Source organism: Rhynchophorus ferrugineus, unplaced genomic scaffold (genome assembly GCF_030347505.1).
Source record: "Rhynchophorus ferrugineus isolate W39M unplaced genomic scaffold, kcgeb_rfMv2 rfM2, whole genome shotgun sequence".
Lineage (NCBI taxonomy): Eukaryota > Metazoa > Arthropoda > Insecta > Coleoptera > Curculionidae > Rhynchophorus > Rhynchophorus ferrugineus.
Genome location: NW_027472581.1, coordinates 61811308 through 61827555, shown reverse-complemented (window position 1 = coordinate 61827555; position 16248 = coordinate 61811308). Strand labels below are relative to the sequence as shown.

The window sequence follows — 16248 nt, the reverse complement described above, 5'->3', positions numbered from 1 at the left end:
ATCATCATGTTGAATGTATTTTGTCTAGTAGAGCATTTCAAATTCTGTGGGATCAAACAGATTTTTAATCTATTCTGTGATGATAACAATAATGAAATTTCTTCTTATAAAAACTATTTTACTACATTTACTACATATATGAGACCATAGTTATTGAAATGTCTACATCAATTACAAATTGTCTTCAGCTTCAGTGCGGCGTGGGGTAGAATACAATTGTGCGCCTGTAATGAAATGTTCATGCTGTTATTAGTTAATTGCGTTTTAAATGATAGAACATTCTGATTCTAAGTTGTACATTTCATACAATCTATTTCATTTGACTTATAAACATGGATTCATTCAATCAACCATATATTTCAAATTGATGTGCTCTGTTTCAGCCGACATTGTTCTTTGAAATAAAGAGTTTCTTGACCTTTTGACATAAAATTTTCAGATGAAGATTTTTCAGATAAAAGTGCGTTCCCCATGAACCCTGAATTTACCTGGTATATTTTGATAACGAAATTTTATGATTTTATAGTGCTGTCTCTATGTGTTAACTATAACATGTCATGCTCATTTGGTATCAGTAAATAAAAAATATACTAATAAATAATAGGTTCAATAGAGACCGCTGTAATGACATGGTTGTATAGACTACCAATATCGACTCACCTATATTAAAAAAATTTATACAATAGCTCTACCATTTGTGGCAAAATGTAAGTTGTTTTATATCAGAGGAAGTCAAGAGAAAATATATGGATCAACAAATGAAGTGAATATATAGGTGATATGCTATATATTCGAAAATATTAATGTATACATAGCATTACTTCTTCATAAATATAGTAGTAAATATATTTGTTTATTATTTCAAGGTTTTCTTTAATTGACCACATGGTTAATATATTTCATTAGTTAATAGCTAAAAAAAGTGAAAATTTCACATTGTCAATGAAAGCAGTAGGCTCGAATAAATCGGTGAAAGTTGCGTTTTAGAATAGGTCGCCTACCTGAGCATTCTGATACGTTGTACAGCAGGTTTCGTTGTCCGAAGAATCACCTGGCACTAATTCATGTTTTGCAGGAATTGTGACTGTCATTTCTAGAAATAGACGAAAACAACATCTTAAATATATTCACGAATACAGGCTTAACTTTCTTTTTTGCAATGCTTCTTTTTATTTTATGACAAACATGTTATTTATCTAACGAATATTTTAAATTTAATTTTAACTAATCAGAATAATTAAAATAGTGGAGAAAACATTATAATAAAACAATCGCTAATGAGATAATATTTTAATAGTAAAAAATAAAACTAGGGATTTTTAAATTTCTTAATGTCAAGTTACTAATGGTATCAGCTTAATCAAAACAAAACAAATCTAATTTAAACCAGAGGTCAACAGAATACTAAGTAAATGATGTACTAAAGTACTTGACGTAGCGATGTATGATAATATCACCTTGTGTACGGTATGATTGCAAAATAATTTTCAATGTTAATGTAAAAGTATTATGTTAGCCATTTAAATAAATCAAATCACGTCTTCAACAAACCTTGTAAAGATCGACTACAAAGGCCTTTGTATAAAGAACCCAAAATTAGATTATTAACTGTGTTTTATCCACAATACTAATAGAACGAAAACAGTTATTATTATTCAACATGTAGCAAAAATTAGTACGGGAATTAGAATATAAATAATGAATTGATAGCTAATATGTATAATAGGGATGTTCTCAAAGTTTATTATTTATTATGTTCGGATATTAAAAATATTGATACCCATAATAAAAAAAATAATCCCATATTTTTGCATTAAGGGAACCTATTGCATTAAATAGTGTAAAAAGTATTAAGAATAGTACGTTTCAATTTAAAAAACGATTGAACTTTGAACGATTACTTAAAATATCAATTCAATTATCTGCATTATTGAACAATTGTTTTTGACGTGAACTATAGTTATATAATTTCGAATTAAATTATATTATAAATAAATAATTTTACTATAAATTCTTTAATATCATTAAATTACGTATAAGATCTATTATGTAAGTATTTAGTAGTAAAAATTCACAATATCTTGAGAAAGCGTTAATATTAGAACGAAAGAAGAAAGTTAAGCAGCAACAAACAACCAAGCACAAGAGAATTTTACGAGAATTTCGTCGTTCATAAACATCTCGGTTATATATTAACTAGTACAAATAAATTTTTTTGTTATTCAGTTTAAGTATAAAGCGCCATAGTTTAATATAGTACATCCTATATCTCTTTCTTTTCTAATTTAAATAATGTTATACTATTTATTTTAAAGTTGAGTGTTATTTTTTAACATTCAAGCAAAGTAATTAAAGGTGTTCAAAGTAAAAAAAAAATTTTACAAATAAATACATATTTTTAATTTAGCGTCTTAGACTAGATAGAATAAAGTTGACTATGTTATATTCTCAATTAATATTTTTATGACTTCCTTTCATATAATAAAGTATAGCTTATTTTATTATAAGGAGTAATTCATAATAATACTAATGTAATGAAAAGATATACAAAAATTAAATATAATTTGATGTAATACTAAGAGGTGATGTGTTTACATCCATTTTTTAGAATTTGTTTATATAACAGATCTTTTAATGTAATAGAAACTGGTTCTACTCTAATTTATTACTTACCAGAAATTATACTAATAGATATAGTATTATTAATAAATTAGTGTTTTATCTTGTACAAAATTAAGACTTTCTTCGGAAAGTCTCAAGATTGTAATGAGAAAGGAGGTCAATACCGTGAGTGCACCAGAACGAACCAAGCACAACTAAAGGCGAATCGGCAACTAAAGTTTCGACATACCCGGCTTGGTTCCACCTAATTTGTCGAAGTCATCCTTTAAATCATCGAAGACCGACAGTGTTACGTATATGTATACCTTTCTGTTTTAAATAACTATACATGTTAGACTGATAGTCCTACACCCATTTGTTATCCTGAATATTAATTACAAATAGTTGATTGAGAAATAGCATGTTTCATGACTGAAAACTGATGGTACATATTAACGTACATTGTACAATAATTTATATAAAGATTATCGTTGATTCTTGTAGAGTTATTAATTATATTCAAATCAACCAGAACAACTGCTCTATATATTAAGGAATAATAACAACTAAAACTTATAACATTAAGACTAATAAATATTAGAAAGAAATTAGACTAAGAAATCTTAGTTACAGAGAAATCGCAATGTCTCGCTAATTGTCTTAAATCATACAATTAGCGGTTATAAATTGATCATAAACTTATTGAATCGACAATTACAGGGAACAAAAATAGTTTGTGTTATGGTCTAAAAAAGTATTTTCAAGATACTTTCATCAAAATAATATATTGACAAGTGAAATTAAAACTAAACCTTTAGTCATTTAAAGAGCATTTCGAACATTAAAAGCTGTAATTTGACTAATCAATATAAAGTTCATTTAAAAAATTGCTAACGTCAAATACTAAAACTTTGGAATATAAATAGCAATGCATATATTATCTTAATAACCATTGTTATCACTTTTGACAAGGTGACACTTCCTAATACTGAGAATTATAACAAAACTATACTACTTTATATCCTGGGGAAAATAAAAATTACGATCTTCAATTATATTGTAACGTGGTAAGTTACTATTTATTATATAATTATGCTGAAATGGTTATTAACTGATTAGATGTCCTAAAATAAGACATCATAATATAGTTACATTTCATATACTAAAAGTACAACTAAAACAATAAAACAAACATTAGTTATCAATATGAATTATATTGTCTTAGTTAATAAAAATTAAAACAAGTCTTCGTCACTCAAACGTCACTATCACATCACACTAAAAAGAAAAACAACTGGACAATTGGATTTAAACATAATTTAATAAATTTCTCGTTGAAGGAAAATATAAATATCCTAAAAATTTACTTTAAATATTTTACAGAAGTTTCCACAGCATGTACGAGGCCAAAATAAAATAATAAATAAAAGGGGAGAAGGCAATCCTGGGCTCCACAAGGTCCCGGAAGTATGGATGATTTTAATGATGGATGGGAGATTAGAAGAAAATACAGGAACAGGAATAATGTATATTTACTATAACTAGGATAATAGGTTTAACCTGTGTATTTGTTAGTATAAAAAAGATTACAGGATTCCAAAATGTACACTTTACTTTTGTCTTATTTTGAACTAAACAGTTATATAAATAATGTTGTTTAGATACGTGTAGCTTATTTCTAATAAAAATAAGTATCTGTAAAGTTACAACAATCACATGCACCACAATGCAAACCTCAAAAGTGCAGACACTACTATCAAGTGATTTTCCGTTATCTTAGTCATGCGGATTAATCAACGCATTATTTTTATTCTACAGTAATGAGATTGCAAGTAAAGCTTCCAAAATAAGACAAACATATTTAAAAGTAAAATTGCACCTTTTTGTCATGAGAGTATAAGCTTTTTAATGCAATATTTAAATGACTAATTATTTTTGATGTTACTTATGATGTCCATTTAAAACAAATATAAATAACTAAATATTTATGGGCAACTGAGTAATGCAGTCTCTAAATTATTTATAAATATTCAGTATACGTAGTTAATCATCTAACCAACCAAAATTTAAAACTATAATTTTTTTATGCTCGCATTAAAGAAGTTATTTTATAACATGCATTTTTATGACTAATTTGAAACCTGTTACAATCGCAAATATATTTCCTGCTATAGATAAAGAAACTTTGTAAGAGGATGGGTACAAGATCGCTTTTCCAGCTATAAACATACACTGCAAGATGAAAAACTCTAAAAAATTATTTTATTTTTATACACCTAGTTGAACCACGAGAATCTACATTATCAATTTAACTAACATTAGATTAAGGATATAGTCAATGTACACCAATCACCTTATAGGTAATTGAGTGGGGATGAAACCGGGACCCAGGACACAATTGGCTTTAGAAGCGGAGAGAATAATTCTGTAATTAAGGCATCGTGATTAGGATTTTCTTTCTTTACAGATATATTCCCTACGCTGCCGTTTCCAGGAACAAAAACCCAACACTATCCCTTGCAACCACAATATATTAAAAATAGCTACTAATTTCAAAATGAGAAAAACACATTACATTACAAACTGGTTTTGGCTAGCGATATTGTGGCCGAAGGTGGAGAAGGGAGCAAAAAGCGATAAATTTACAAGGTTTGTTGTCAGGCTGAATAACTGGACCATCCCCCCTGATGTCGATGCTGTTTTGTAGATGTGTTTGTTGAATTAAATAAGATTTGCCTTTGTTATTTTTTTGTTTCATCTAATTAGGTGAAGTGCGGATTTTGGGGGCCGGGCCATCACATAGCATACTTGCGGGTCCATTCACGCGCTAATTCATTGTACTTTTCCCGATCTGTTTTATATATCCTAGCAATTTCTGGTACTAGTGGATCATCCGGATTTGGATCACACAACAGTGAGCAGATAGATAACAGTACTGTAAAGAAAAATAGATTTGTTAAATGATGATAAAATTATAACAATTCTTATCAATTAATACATTTGTATTTAGTTTTAAAACATACAATTTTCTTATACATTATGTTATTCTTCTTATATACTAAAAATAATTTATGAATTTAAATAATTACTTAAGACAAATTTAACTAACTCATAATTAATGTAATTCATAAACAAACATATTTGATTACACTTTTAGCATTTGTATATTTCAGATGCCAGGAGTTATTTTTAATTCACTTATCAAAATAAAAATAAACCAGTGACTGGATATGTTTAGTTCTCTAATTGAAATAAAAATTTACCTATGCCAAAAATCATTCATTAAAATGAACATATCTCTTAAATTACCATTGTATGATATATAATAGCACAGTAAAATGGTGGTGGCTGTTAAGATACTTAATATTAAAATTAATGAGTGAATTAATTTTTAAGTTAATTCAATGTGAATTGAAAGATGTTGGAATTATATGTAAAAAGGCATAAAATGACGAAAATATAGTGAGTTGATACAATACATACCTTTTGATATAGTTAAGGCAGGAGACCACTGCGACCTTAAGATGTCGAGACAGATACTACCATTGCTATTTATGTTTGGGTGATAAATTCTTGTTGTGAATGCCACTTTTGGAGGCTTAAATGGATAATCTGTTGGAAAATGAATTGTAAGGAAAAATACGCCACCTTGGTATGGACTGTCAGGCTGAAAGATATGTAGTTATAATTTTTTATATATACTTATAAAATCATTTACTTACTGGTCCCATAATTGTGGCTTGCCAATGAAATACTAAAAATTGAAGAAATAAATAAATACTACTTGTATAAAATTATTATTATATTTTACATTATTAATATTAATAATAATAAGTGGCATAATGCATGGAACATACATTTTCCATATTTAATTTTATTATATCTAATACAAACATATTTTAAAAGCTTCAAATTATAAAACCGCGAATATAAAATATACTTTATAAATTAACGGATATAACAATGACTAATAAGATATCTTATTATCTAGGATTAATCATATTCAAAAGATAACCAAGAACATTTATTAAACAATAATGATTAATGTTAAAACATTGATTAAGAAAAAAAACCTATTTTGTTAAAGAATCCGTTATATAAACCGTTAAAAATAAGACTTAGTATAATGAAGAGTTGTGTTGATAAATGGCAAAGTTACAACTTGAATGAAACTTACAATCATCTCCAACAGGTCCTGCTGAACATTGTGCCGGAGGATCTCTCCCGAGGTCTTGTAATTCCTAAAATACAACAAAACTGTAAAAATACCTTGAGATAATAATAGACACTTGAAAGTCAGAAAACTTTGGTGAGGTTAGAAAAGCATGTGCATGACTAACTCAACCTCTTTGGACCCTACAAGGATAACCTATCTAAAATGTTACTTTTACATTAATTAATATCCAGTATTTATAGAAAATATTAATATTCTCAATAATAAATATTTATATAACCAACTAAATTATAGAAATTCCACAAAGTTAGTTATTTATTTACTTATTTTAAAAAGGCATTTAGTTTAATTAATATACCTTAAGGACTAGAAAATTCGATATTAATACTGATTCTAGCCTCTAATCGTTGATCTCAATTCTATATAACTGACGAGGGCGTTTAACTGTCACAAAAACAACCTTAATATCACACTGTTTTAGCACTATATAATATGAAATACAATAAAATTATGTCCTACCTTATTAATTCTCTTTAAAGCCATTTGACTTAGTTTATAAGAAATAAAAAACTGGCTTTGCACCAGACAATGAAACGGCCAGCAAGGACCCTCTCAGCAGACTGCAAAGATGGCCTCCTTCAAAACTCACAGACACGACGTAAATCAAAGAAAAACTTTAAAATATTTTTTCGGTACACTTTAATTATTACCGGTACACAATGCTCTAGAACTTCACTAAAAATTATCTAAACTAACGGTAAAACCTTATGGATTAAAAGGGATAGCCGAAAAAGCCTCAATATTGGAGCAATAGATGACTGAATACTTTATTTCCGTGGCGAAAATTCTTTCAATATTTTTGAATGATCGAGAAAACAATTTCCCTTTTTGCCGATTTACAGCCTGCTCATTCATATCAATGGATATATCAGAGATGGCGCTTCGGCAATATGATAAATCAGGATTTACAACAGAGATGGCGCTTCGGTAATATGATAAATCAGGATTTACAAAAGAGATGGCGCCAGAAAAATCAATTTTCAGATTTATTTGGATATAGCATCACAAAATTCAAATACGCAGTATTTGTTTTGTGTGTTACCAACACACATTTAAAAAGCTATTTGAAAATAAAATCATAATTATTTTGAATTTTATCGAATCTTCCGACGTAAAATATTTAGCTAAAATTTTATCCGCGGTATTTTATTGAAATTTACTACATTCATTTATATTAGGGAGGGAGTTAAACGTGGGAGTGAAATAAGCTAGTAAGGAGTTTCTGAAATTAGTTTTATTAAAGTCACATTAATGAGGCGAAATTCTTTGGATATCATTTACAATATAACAGAAAGATGAAATTCTATGGCGATACTAATAAAATAACGTTAATATATATTTGTAATAAGTCTTAATATTATGTGGTATAACTATAGTTATTGCCTTGCAGGTTAACGCTAACGAAAGTCCTCTGTACCGGTATCGGTTTTAATGTTGATGTTGTTTGATCAAAAACGCTAGTTATATCATTTTGCTTTCTTTCTTTCTCAGCTTCCTCTTCGCCCTCCTTCAAATATTTCCTAAAAATTATTAATCTTAGTAATAACTCTCAGTAAATACATATAATAATATTTATTAAGTTAAATTTAAGATTTCAGCTACAAATATCCAAAATTCAATTGCTATTTTGCATTTGTGATATTATTCTTACAAGAATACATTATTTTTTGCAGTATTCGGGGTTGCATAAAAGATTGCATATCACGTTTACATTTAACTTGAATACATTGGAAATTGTGTAAACTATTTGAAAACCCTTATATATATATATATATATATATATATATATATATATATATATATATATATATATATATATATATATATATATATATATATATGAAATATGATTTTTGTCAGTGTATTATCCCTTCACCCCTACATAAGAAAAATATGAATAGGTTGGTTCCCTTCGTCTTTCTATAATCTATTGCGTAATAATTTAGGGGAAATAAAATACATATTTGATTTGTTTTAATTATTATTTTCCAAAAAAATAAATTTGGAAACCTTTATTTACGTACATAAATGATTATAGAATTGAAATTTTATTTTTTGGTAATAATCAACTTTGCGTATTTTTGAGATCTTAAGAACTCTATCAAGACCCTCTATTACCTCCTTCTAAGAAAAAAAGAGGAAGACTTAAAGACTTGGCTAAGGAAATCTGCTTCTGAATAGTTATGGATATGTTTCAATTTAAAAAATCATTTACAGTAGTCGTATGGACGATACAAATACGGATAGAGCAGATATTAGCAACTTAGAGGATATTCCAGAAGGTATGTCTTTACCCGGATTGATTCGTTATTGAATCGGGTCAGTGCTTAAATAACAAAATATGATTGGCCAACGAAAATTTCATTTTTTCTTCTTATTCGGTTTTAGGAAATTGTGATAAGGATGAACATAAGGCCGTTGTAGATAACTTATATTCTCTGCTAACGGTAGATGCATTACAAACAGCGGCGGTTCCTCAATAAGTGCATATGTGCACGTGCACTACCAAATTAAAGGCCTCCTTTTGAAAATAAAACTAATTACATTCTGTCTTGTCATTATTTTAATAATTATTTTGTAAAAGTGAGTTATTTCGATATTTTTTTTTCCTAAAACACAGATACAGGCATGTATCATTCAGGGAAATCATAAATCCTTCCGAATATCTCTGGTACTTAGGATTCCATCTCGTAGTTTGATATTTTAGACCTTTTTAATTTTTGGGTCGTTCCAGTGTTTTTAAAAATCTTTGAACGATAATGTAAAGGAACTAGGCGGGATTGCCGCTTCTTTTTAATTATATGGTTTGTGACCGTTGGGAATACTTATTATCAGAAATAATTACTATGAATGGTAATAAACGGGGGTTGTATTTTCCAGATGTGATCACGTCCTAGGGATGTTAGAATTTAAAAAAGTCTATTTCTAAAGGCACGACGGTCAGAGTCACAAAGTTCTTTTTATTCAATTTATTTTATTGCGTTTTGTGCCGTCCAAGCTAAGATTCATGAAAAGGTGAGTTTGTTCACAGAGTCATAAGATATGAAGAGATAATAAATTATCATTTATTATCTATTAAATCTTTATTTATAATGTTCGAATTATTATTTTATATTCATTAGTGTTCATTTTTCATATTATATTTATTATTTCCCATTTATTATCCTTCACTTATAATTCTTATTCATTAATTATGCTCTCCTATTTATTTATTTATTTATTTATCCATCAATAGTTATACATTTTATTCTACTCTATTTTTTTTGAATCGTCGTATATTCCCCATAATCCTTAAATTATGACAAATCAAAGATAATAGTTTCATGATTACAACTGTAAATATAAATTATAACTATTTTATGATCCAGTTACTTATGCGTTGTTATGAGCTATGGATAAGTAGAAACATACATAAGCCCCACCGAAAGTAGTTTCTGTTGGCTCTTGGTGGCAGTGTATCTAGCGTGTAGGTTTTAGCTTTCTCCCTTGTACGCGTTGTACGTCCATCATAGCTGAAGCTGGGAAATTGACTGCATTACTCGTAGTATTGTTCACTTATTTATGTGTTTTGAGAATTTAGCTTAATCCTAGCGAGGCCTAATAACCTTAGTGACAGAAGATCTCGCGCATGATTTCCCTTGATCTTGCACGCCATTATTGTTAGTGTTAGGACACAAGTTGATATGTCGTGCGTTTCTTTCCCTTCGTACCCATGTGCACATGTTATACTTCATACAAGCACAGTTTATTATTGCTATCAATTGTTACTATTGTCATTAGTATCAATTATCACTATTATCCATTATATGTTGTTTGTTGGCTATATACATCCATTGTATGTGGTTTATTGACTATCTGAAGCATACATAAACGCCACCAAACGTGGTTTCTACCGACTCTTGGTGACAGCGTATTTAGCGTGATGCAATGCGTATCAAGTGACTAACAAATTTTACTACTACGAATTACAATAAAGTACCACTAAATTAATAAATACATTTTTGGATTGATTTTTTGATTTGCCTATCGATACAACTGTTAATTGATATTTCTCTGTCAAATTTATGCGCAATTAAAAAAAAATTCTTTCTATAAGAACCTTTTACAAAGGATCCGAAAGCGTGACCACAGGAAATAGATAGTATATTACTTTGCATAGTATATATTTATATCCCAGAAATATCATTAGAGTCACACTGTTAAAACAAATAGTAACTTAAGCATATTGAGAGGCATGAGAAACCACAAGGGGGTTGATTTCAAATATTTCTGCTATAATTTTTAGATTATTGTCTAAAGTCCTAAGTCGGGCCATATTGTTTATTAATAAGTCACAAGTTAAAAGTTGGTTAAAGTACTATAGTTGATCGAGATTACAAAATATAAAGAAACCTACGTGGAAGTCTGCACTGTTCATCGTTTACATTGTTAAAGACATATCGCAAGTATTTAAAGAACACTAGTTATATGCCATTTTCGGCATACATAGCTTTTTTGGCAAATATAATAATCGACATAGTAAGTAACATTATTTTCATTTATGTGAAAAATCGAACAAAAAATCGTGGATTATATTGGTTTGAATGATATTCAGCTTTCCACTGATATATTTTCTTGTTCCAAACAATAAGTATTTTCAATCGATTTCACTCGCTAAATCTATTATATAAAAGTGAATTGCTGTTCGCTGGTCTTACTATTACTACAGAATGGTGGCGTTCGGAAATTAATTTTGTGACCAAAAATGTCGAATAGTAATTAAAACTACCGGCCGCTATTATCAAACCGCGATTAGTATTTATAACATATTAAGAATAATTTAAGATACATTTTCGGCACTGGCCGGTTTATATTTTACCACGAGTTATATTTCATACAAATACAGCTATTTTCGTTCGTATTTTTCAGGTATATCAATTCGATAGTATGAAAAGTAGGAAAAATATGTTAAACAAGATATAACTATATACCACAGAGTATATATAGAGGCTTTACTTAAATAAATAAAACCGAGGAAATGTTTTGCGTCGTCCAATAAATGCTGTCTCTGAGACCTCTTTTTGATTCGTTCACTTGAATTTCTGTTTGTTTCTGTTTTTTTATGACGTCATTTTTATGTGTCTGACATTGAGTATGATCAGCATTTTCGTGCTTTAATTATAATCACTATTATTTGATTGTAATGCATCTTCATTCTCAAAAGTGTTATGCATCCAGTGTATGTGCGGAAATAAAAAAACCTGACGTCGTATTCTTTTGAAGAAACCACCCAAGTTACCTAGATTAAGGATGTGCATGTGTGACTTAGTATTAAGCAGGTGCGTATACAATTATTTATATTGCGCATTTCTATCACATATATTGTTTTTAGCAATACAACAGAAGAAATCATGAAAATATATATATATATATATATATATATATATATATATATATATATATATATATATATATATCTATATTTATATTAAGGCTCCTTAATCGGGATAAACCCCAAAACCTTTAAAAAAAAATGTGTTCAAATTGGGCGATGGCAAAATTACATTAAATGAGATTATACTACATGAAAAGATTTTATGTGTCCGCAATCAATTAAAAACTTAATTATATTGAAGTGGTTTATTTAATTAAAATAAAAAAATAAATAAATAAATAAATATATATATATATATATATGTATATGTATATATATATATATATATATATATATATATATATATATATGTATATGTATATATATATACATATATATATATATATATATATATATATATATATGTATATGTATATATATATATATATATATGTATATGTATATATATATATATATATATATATATATATATATATATATGTATATGTATATATATATATATATATATATATATATATATATATATATATATATATATATATATATATATATATATATATATATATATATACATATACATATATATATATATATATATATATATATATATATATATATATATATATATATATATATATATATATCCTATTAAAACAAGCGAAAATAATTGGGCGAGAAGCAATAAAGAGAAGGCCGACGTTTTCTCAAAACACTTAAAAAATGTTTTTAAACCTTTCCAGACTCAGCTACATAAAGATGACGAAAATAAAATTACTAGCTTTCTAGATTCGCCATTTCAAATGGATTTACCGCACGAGAAATTAACGGTCAAAAAAGTTAAACATACAATAATGAGAGAGATTAATATTAAAAAAGCTCCTGGTTATGACTTAATTACTGGCAAAATTTTAAAAGAACTGTCAGAAAAGGCTATAAAACTATTAACATATATATTTAATGCTATGCTACGAATTAATTACTTCCCTAGTATCTGACTTAAACCAGGAAAAATACCAGAACATGTGACCTCCTACCGACCTATAAGTTTATTACCAGTAATCTCGAAAGTTTTCGAGAAATTATACATAAAAAAACTAAACTATATAATAGAAAAAAGAAAAATTATTCCAGAACATCAGTTTGGCTTTCGCAATAAGCATGGGACTATAGAACAAGTGCATAGACTTGTAAATCAAATAAACGCCGACCTAAATGCCAAAAGATATTGTTCGGCTGCTTTCCTAGACATATCTCAGGCTTTTGACAAAGTATGGCATACGGGCTTACAGGTTAAACTAAAGAAACTTCTCCCTCATCCGGACTATCAGCTACTAAAATCGTACCTCACTGACAGACATTTTATTGTAAATCAAGGCGATGAATATACCGAACTAAATCCCATATATTCAGGAGTTCCGCAAGGTAGTGTACTGGGTCCAGTACTGTATCTTCTGTATACGGCTGATCTGCCCACCACAAAAATAACTACTGTGGCAACATATGCAGACGATACAGCAATCTTAGCATCCCATGAAGATCCAGTCACAGCATCAATAAACCTACAAACCCACCTGGAGCAAATACAATTATGGTTGAAGACATGGCGCATTAAAGCCAATGAATCAAAATCCACGCATATAACGTTTACCCTGCGTAGAAGAACATGTCCACCAGTAAATATCAATCATCGTCAACTCCCCCAAGCAGAGCATGTTAAATATCTTGGTATGCATTTAGATCGACGCCTAACCTGGAAGAAGCACATACTCTCTAAACGGAAACAACTAGGACTAAAATTATATCAAATGTATTGGCTCATTGGGCGCAAATCCAAGTTATCATTAGATAACAAGGTATTGCTGTATGAGTCTATACTCAAGCCCATTTGGACATATGGAATTCAACTATGGGGTACCGCTAGCAAATCTAATATATCCATCATTCAACGGTTCCAAAATAAGGTGTTGCGTGCCATTGTTGATGCTCCGTACTATATTTCAAATAAAGTGATACAACGCGATATTCCTCTAGAATCTATAACGAGTGTAATCCAACGTTTTTGTGTGAAGTACTTCGAAAGAGTGTCAGTGCATCCCAATGTACTCGCTAATCAGCTAAATATGCGACGTGATAGTGAAGTGCGTAGACTAAAACGTTTAACACCACCTGATCTGATTACTAGACATATGTAGAGTTTAGAATAAGCATTAGAATAAGACTAATTAATTAAGATAATATTTTATACAGAAGATTGCTTAATGAAGTGATTTTCTACATGCCATGTATATATAATATAGACATAAGAAATACTTATTGCCAATAGGGCAGATTGTGGACTCACGAAGAGTAATAAAATATATATATATATATATATATATATATATATATATATATATATATATATATATTTATATTAAGGCTCCTTAATCGGGATAAACTTTTCAACAAGGATGTTAAAAAATACATTAATACAAAATAAAATAATTCAATTTGTAGACTAACAAGATGAGCTTGATTTTATAGACAAGAGATTATCTCATAATTATTTTATTATATTGCTAATAGATCATTAAGCTGTCTTTTTAAGTTCTAGATTTCCCAATAATAAAAACACAGCAGTAATTTTGATATATATCATATATTTTCATGTTTTGTTGCTTTTCTTTATTAGTATTGATCATACAATTTAATCGTTGTAATTATCCATACACAATTTTCATAACAACATTGTAAATTAATTATTATTTGCCTCAATACATTTTTGTGTTGAATAAGTAAGTAAAATATTAATAGACACATACTTCTCTGTGCTGTGCTGTGCTGCTCTCCTTTCAATATGAGGGAATAAAAATATAGAAACTTTAATACATCTTATATAGCAATAAAAAATATGAAAAAGGGAAAAGGCGGTGTAGCCAATTTTGATTATATTTATCAGGAAATATTTTTTTCAAATGGATTGCAGTCTTTTTATATTCCAATTTAATTATTTTTTATTTATATACATTAGATTATATATACTATATACATTAGATTATCTATGTTATATACATTAGATTATATATATTATATAAATTAGATTTTCACAAAAGGTAATTTTCAAAAGGTTTCACATAATTGTAAGGAAACTTGTTCTTATGTTTTTATTTTGGTTGTTTAAATGAAATACTGCAATATGAATGTTGTTTTATAGGATATAAAAGTTTAAAAAAAATTAACTATTTACGAAAGAATTCTGCTCTACCACACAAACGGTTCTTAAAAGTATATAATATAAACTTCAGGACACTTTTTTGCAAAACAGGATTTGCTATATGAAGTTTTCGAACAGGAAGGTTTATTCTTTGCATTTCAGGCTGACTAGATGATTATGGAGCCAAATGTGTACATCAAGATGCAATTCCTAATTGTAGTTTTAATAGTAGGTTTTTCATTAAAATCTACGTCGATAATTGAACTTAAATGTATATGTTATAATATAATATGTTATATATATATATATATATATATATATATATATATATATATATATATATATATATATATATATATATATATATATATAATTCACATATCAGATCATTTTCCTTAATCTATGGAAAAGGAAAATAAATTTAAAAGTTAAATATTGGAATCAGTATCTGTTCAGCCCACATTAGGAATCTCAGTCGCCACATCAAAAGGAATTAGAAATATGTACAACTATCATATTGTTTTGAATGGAAGTAAATTGAGAGGTCTGAAAACTGGAAATTCTAATAAATATTTCTCCGCAGATGCTTTCGAAAGGATGAATCTGTACCTTCAACTTCATACTGTTAAGAACCCCAAACACACTAAGTACTTTTGTTTGATGAATCTTTGTAAAATGTTTTATATGTATGTATATATAATAGTTTATGATGAGTTTTACATGAGTATAATCATCTAGTATATCATATTAATGATTTTATAAAGTCCGTTTATTGCTGCAATCAAAAAATGATAAGACGTAAATATCACCCATTATGAATTATTTTGGCAGCGCCAAATTGTAAAT

The 16248-nt window shown here is 28.1% G+C and overlaps 3 protein-coding genes across 5 annotated transcripts in view; all 3 read right to left on the bottom strand.

The window, feature by feature from the left end:
- The window catches only part of LOC143190131 (progestin and adipoQ receptor family member 3), a 31449-nt gene extending 28630 nt beyond the window's left edge, over positions 1 to 2819 (bottom strand). Inside the window, exons 1-2 of one of the 2 annotated variants that reach the window (XM_076394255.1) lie at positions 2674 to 2819; positions 1002 to 1093 (exon numbers count right to left, since the gene is read on the bottom strand). In XM_076394255.1, coding sequence (XP_076250370.1) covers positions 1002 to 1091 — 90 coding nt within the window. In that variant the 5' untranslated portion in view covers positions 1092 to 1093; positions 2674 to 2819. Of the gene's footprint in view, positions 1 to 1001; positions 1094 to 1551; positions 1662 to 2673 lie in introns of those variants that run through there. The other variant, XM_076394256.1, reaches the window with a different exon arrangement.
- A 976-nt stretch (positions 2820 to 3795) lies between these two features.
- On the bottom strand, positions 3796 to 7644 carry eff (ubiquitin-conjugating enzyme E2 eff). The gene is made up of 5 exons (XM_076394262.1): positions 7295 to 7644; positions 6779 to 6842; positions 6324 to 6355; positions 6085 to 6268; positions 3796 to 5536 (listed from the first exon to the last, which is right to left on the bottom strand). Exons 1-5 carry the CDS (start codon positions 7316 to 7318, stop codon positions 5397 to 5399), a joined length of 444 nt encoding a protein of 147 aa, XP_076250377.1. The 5' UTR covers positions 7319 to 7644; the 3' UTR covers positions 3796 to 5396.
- A 410-nt stretch (positions 7645 to 8054) lies between these two features.
- Positions 8055 to 16248, bottom strand: part of LOC143190134 (uncharacterized) — a 29401-nt gene continuing 21207 nt past the window's right edge. For both annotated transcript variants that reach the window (XM_076394259.1, XM_076394260.1), the window contains exon 4: positions 8055 to 8355. In XM_076394259.1, the coding sequence (XP_076250374.1) occupies positions 8193 to 8355 (163 nt within the window). In that variant the 3' untranslated portion in view covers positions 8055 to 8192. The remainder of the gene's footprint in view (positions 8356 to 16248) is intronic.